The 6,000-nt window shown below is 38.3% G+C and overlaps 1 protein-coding gene across 3 annotated transcripts in view; it reads right to left on the reverse strand.

Annotated features, from left to right (window-relative positions):
- The window catches only part of LOC139442483 (phosphofurin acidic cluster sorting protein 2-like), a 133,504-nt gene extending 128,109 nt beyond the window's left edge, over positions 1–5,395 (reverse strand). For all 3 annotated transcript variants that reach the window (XM_071223294.1, XM_071223293.1, XM_071223292.1), the window contains exon 1: positions 5,279–5,395. In XM_071223294.1, coding sequence (XP_071079395.1) covers positions 5,279–5,385 — 107 coding nt within the window. In that variant the 5' untranslated portion in view covers positions 5,386–5,395. The remainder of the gene's footprint in view (positions 1–5,278) is intronic.
- Between the last annotated feature and the right edge of the window lie 605 nt (positions 5,396–6,000).

Genomic DNA, 6,000 nt, shown 5'->3' on the forward strand with positions numbered 1-6,000 from the left:
AGAGACTGTAGTCTGATTAATATAGTTAGATATGAATCATGTCAGCAGGTTTCCTTGTCACTTTGGAGTTGGATTCCACAAAGTTTACGTTGAGCTCTTTTTTCACAAATACCATGAGTGAGCGAGTGAGTTGGGTTCAACATCACTTTGAACAGTATTCCAGTTATACCATGACATGTCAGCTTAATGTTGGAGGAAAGGCGGAAGTGATGCAGGACTTCGGTGGTTATCACATTGGTGAAACCCATGAGTGAGTGAGTGAGTTAGGTTTAACACCGCTTTTAACATTATTCCAGCTATATCATGGCGTGTCAGCTTAATGTGGGAGGAAAACCCAAAGTGATGCAGGTCTCAAACATTTACAACTTCGGTGATACAATGAGCACAGGTATGGTGCTGACAAACCGAGAAACATAATCGGGGCGAACTTGGATTAGAACCCACAATCATAGGTTTCTGGCGTGCCCAAGGGACACAACTCTGCACAGCGAATCGCAGTACCTTTGACGACTGGGACACCCGTGCCGCCTCTACCCTGGCTGGAATCACATAACTGGAATACTGCTGAGTGTAGTGTGAAGCAACAAAACTGTAAAACTGATTTGATCATGAAATAGGTATCATTACATATGTGTGGAGAACAACAGCTGATCTTGTGTTATCACCAAACCCTTGTCACTGACCCCTATCTGATAATCAGTGTTACTTCCATATCTGAACAAGCATCACTTGCCACAAGACAGAGTTTGATGATATCTTTAGTCTTGGCAATAGTACACAGTAAGACAATCAATGACATGTTTATTAAACTGCATGTACACCAGACAGGTAATATCAACCTGTGATTAGCACACACGACAGACAGGTGACAATATCACATTTGCCTGAATAAACACCACAACATAACAACACAGTGTATGTGTTTATAGATTAAAGGGTCTGGGCCATTGAGGGTTACTCTTCTGCAGTATTTGAATCATGGGATCCCCTAAATCTATAGACACTTTTAAAACTTTGCTTTCCCAGGATGTACCTTTAGTTTCAGACCAGGAGTGGGTTTTTCTGGAATCACATGTACTGTCAAGTCTACACCAAAGTCTTGCACACCCGTGAGGTTCCGGGGTAGAATAGGTCTTCAGCATGTTCAGCAACCCAATGCTTGCTGTAAAAGGCGACTATGCTTGTCGTAAAAGGCAACTAATGGGATCGGGTGGTCAGGCTCGCTGACTTGGTTGATGCATGTCATTGATCCCAATTGCGTGGGTCGATGCTTGTGTTATCTATCACTGTGTTGTCTGGTCCAGACTCGATTATTTACAGACCGCCGGCATACAGCTGGAATATTGCTGAGTGCGACGTAAAACAACAAACCAACCAACCTAAATCTATAACTTTTGACATTTGTGTGATAAGGACTGCTTGCTTTAATGCTTAATTTGCACGTATTCTGTGTCATTTGGGCAATATTCCACATCAAAGCAGAGGGAGAAGTCGTGTGGTAAAATGGTGTTTAACATTATATTCGAGATTATGTCACTTATATAGTGACATGCATACTAGATCGGACTTATGACAGTTTTATAGTACAAGCCCACTGAGACACCATGCCACAGACTCAGACACAGTAGTGCTGACCAGCCTTTGTGTCATCCCCTTAATAACAAACACCAAGCAGAGAAACAATAAGTACCATCTTTTAACAACTGTTGGTGTAACGAGGCTGGGGATTGCTCTATCCACTGACCATGGACATTGTCAGGGATCGAAGAATAGAATGAGTCCTTAAGATATTTTCCTGTAGTATTCAAATCTAGGGGGCCCCTAAAATATGTAGTCTTGTACATTTTGGTAATGACAATGATTCCTAGACTCCCATGCTTAATTTTAAACACTGCTGGGGTATGATGACCTGTAATCAGTTTGGTCACAGTATCCACCCAATCCTCATTTCAGTTGGTAAATACATAGGCTGTAGGAATAATGGTCTGTTTACATAATGGCAGCAGTGCAGTTGAAACATTCTGGTTTCCCCAAACCATAAATCTGAAAATTTCATGAAACACTACTTTTGACAAGTTTGCTGATTTTTCCATTTCAAATTTTTATATGCATTCCACATGAATAATAAATGTGAAAAATAAAAGTAAAAAGCATGCGTCGGCCAAATGAACAAAGAAACAATCACAAACTTAATCTGCGAACAACATGTGTATATAAATAAGTGACATCAAACTGACAATATTTCATTTATTTCATGTAAACATTCCAACCCAACCATTTTCTACGATAAAATCTGTACACCAAGACAAAGACATCCTGGCCTTTGCAATACATCAAACTATAATGAGTTCTCCTAACACCTACAGGCAGGACTCTCCATCCAGCAACTGAGATATATGATGATACTTATTATTAATGCACCCACCAAAAAATCGAATCAGATACACAAAATCCGTACTACTAATCTACAGTCTCCATTCAACATCAACATCGCTGACAGAAGGACTACATTTGACACCCGTATCATTAATCTCCCTATCACCTTTGCAAGCATGTATTCCCCTGCTACACTGAACATGCTGCTATTGATCCCCTGAGCGTAGCTGATGCCTACATTTACACACTGACAAACATGGCAGACAGTATGACACCTGCACCACTTACGTTTTTTATTCACATTCAATGATTCCCAAATCAATAACATCATGCTTTTGGTCTTCCTAGCTCGGTGAAGGTTATTCTCTGACTCAAGATGTGGAAATATGGAAGCATGTCCTCCCGACAGTGTGTTTCTAATCCTGAGTCAGAGTTGAAATGTGCATTACCAGCAGAGATACGCTACAATATTTATGGTATTTGCATGACAGAAACTATACATTCGAAATAGGTTCCAGATCCATCTACGACAAAATATACAAGACAAGACATCATCAAATTCAAATAATTCAACAAAAAGGTTTTATATTGTGTCAGATTCAGCTGTATTTATTACCTACTACAGACTGAACACATTCATGAGCTGAATGCCAGAAAGTGGCTGCACCTTTGAGTGGTCTGTGAATTCAAATTCTAGGCAGAGGCCCAAGTCTGTGTTCTCACAGGTATGCATTATACAATAGATGCTGTAGGGTAGAAGAATTCCTTGTCTAATGAGCACTTTGGTGTTGGCCATCTTCCGATTTCAATGCAAGACAGCTGGATGCTTTTTTAACTTGTCCTCTAGCGACCACTCCAGAAGTAATAGTCCTTGTGACAAGTCACTGAATATCACTGTTTTCTTTTAAACTTGGGAAGAAAGCCAAGAGATTCTTGTTGGGCATTAAAACTTTATGAAGTCCTCCTTACATTAAGATACATTAGACAAAAACCTCAAGGATACTTATTAATTTCAACTAATACTCATAAAATACCTGGGTCTCATTCCACAAGGTAATCTCAGCACCAGGACTACCCTAACATAGTCTTACAACAGTCATAATGCTATGAATTTTCTGTAAAAAAGAGAAGATGAACATTTCTATGAGTGATTAAGTGAGTTTGGTTAATGTGGTATTGAAAAGTAATTCAGTTATATATAAGTGTCAGCTTTATGTTGGATGAAAGCCCAAAGTGATACAGATCTTAGACATTTACCACTCTGGAGAGATAGTGTGTGAGTGAGTATTGGCTTAGGATGATTTTTACCAATATTCCAGGAATACCAAGGGGTGGGGGGAGAGACACCAGAAACAGGTTTCACAAACAGTACCAATCCTAGAACGAAGACACAATCAACCAAGTCACTGATCCTAAACAACCCAATCCATTAAGATGCTGCATGCAACAAGCAAAGGCTGCTGGGGACCTTTTCTAACCCAGAATCCCAAATTTCTTGATAGGAAAGCAAGGTAGGCGCACTTTATTAATGTTTGTTTCACAAAATATCACACATTTCATGAGAGAATACATGTTGTACGCCAATCAGCCTTGCTTTGTTAGGAACCAGTAAAATAATTACTCAGACCAACTTATGGTTGACATCCTAAATTATGGTCAACCAGGTAATTGGAACCACAGTACTTTTTTTCAGACAGGATAATAAACACAGATAAAATGTATGTATTCAAGGCCAGATCTTTGTTTCTTAGAATGACCTATATAAAATTTGTTTGGTGTTTTTAGGTCTGACTGTTTTGGAAGCATTTTTCTTTAACAGCAACTATAATTTAAGGGCAATTTAAGTCATCATGACTGTCTGACAGGCCTGGGAAAACACTGATAGGTCAATGCTAAAAATAGAACTTCAGTAGTCAGGCAAATAAAATCACAATGTCTTTTGTCCTCCTTGACATATATTCATGATTAAAGCTAGATAAAACTATTTGATTTCCCACTACCAACATTTCAGTCACATCAAATAATAATGTAGTTCTTCCTGAAATCTCGATACATATCTCAAACAACAAGATTTGAAATTATATCATGATTATATAAGCTTGTCTAATACTGGTACAATTCAGGAAGAGCCAGTGACATTTGCTTGAGGACTACCAGCTAAATGGCAACTCAGTAGAAAATTTATTTCTAAATAAATTACAAATAGAAAGCCACAAAAAGTTATCAAACTTTAAAAAGATTTGGTCAATTACAATCTTAAACTTAACATACTTATGGTGAACTAAAATAGGCCTATATTCTAAATTAACTAAACAGGACAAAAAATAAATCGAATACCACGATAATCTACCTTATAAGCTTTGACATAAAGGAGACCAGAGCAACAGGGGGTCACATGGTCAATGACCAATCTTATCACTCGCATTATGTAATAGTTTTCGTGCCTTGCAAAATTATGACTCCTGCCTGAACCAGTACAAACAACACAATATACATAACGATGACGATATAGATTTAGTGAAGAACGTTAAGTCGCAAATGTACATTTACACACCTTAAATTATCTTACTATCGAGTGACAGCTGATTCATTTGGTTCCCATTGACATTGAATGAATGCATGTCGTCTGCCTTCTAACGCTAGACATTCCGCCCAACAAACGCAACATGCTGGATGCATTTATTTCAAATTCATATGACACGTTACGGGCATGTTTTGTCTGGTATTTATAGGCATATTGTAATTGATATATTACCAGCAGGCCACTGCAAATTTATTAAACCTATGCATGTGAATAGCTGCAAAGTCAAGAAAATACTTTGTGTATTGTCAATAATTTCCTGCGTGAGCGTTCACCTTTTGCATTAGGTATCGGTAAAGGGGTTAAATTTTAAAGACATACCTTGGTATACAATTAGGTGAGGTCTTTTCTATTTCCCAAGTGGCGAAGAGTTTCATAGGCACGGGTTTAACACCCGGCCATGTACTCCGAGACGTCTTGTCCGCCATCTTCTCCACCTTCTGCTACGCATGCGCGGTGTTGTTTAGCCAAACCCGGAAGCGAGATTAGCAATTTGCTGTCAAAACAACGCGTTATGTAATATATTCTGGCCACGCTGCCCCACAAAACTGAATGTTCTATGTGTTGCTATTACTCGATATACAAGTTAACAAGTATTCATGTTCAACACTTTACCGATTTTCACGGGCTGTCATCGGTATTTGAAGCATGTTGCATTTGAAACAACTGATGTACGTCAGACAACAATGTAAATAATAAAAATATTAAGAGCGACTAGATCTATATGGAAAAACCATACTGTTATCATAATTCAAAGTGTGCTCACACTGACACTTATTTAACTTTTAATTATGGTTATATACAATTAGATCGTACACCAACTTTAGCCAACTATTGCAAAAGAAATCATAATGATATGTGGCATTCGTTTTTCATATGTACTTTCTTATCATTAACCACGAAAATTGAACGTGACCTTTAAAAGAATCTGGCATATTTTGTGACTCTCGGAAATCATTATCATTCTGATACTCTTGTTGGTTGAACTAAACTTGGGTTTGGCTTGACAAAAGATGAAAAACACGCACCAATGCAACGTTCTG

This window comes from Haliotis cracherodii, unplaced genomic scaffold (genome assembly GCF_022045235.1).
Source record: "Haliotis cracherodii isolate W230 unplaced genomic scaffold, xgHalCrac1.p SCAF_5, whole genome shotgun sequence".
Classification (NCBI taxonomy): Eukaryota; Metazoa; Mollusca; class Gastropoda; order Lepetellida; family Haliotidae; genus Haliotis; species Haliotis cracherodii.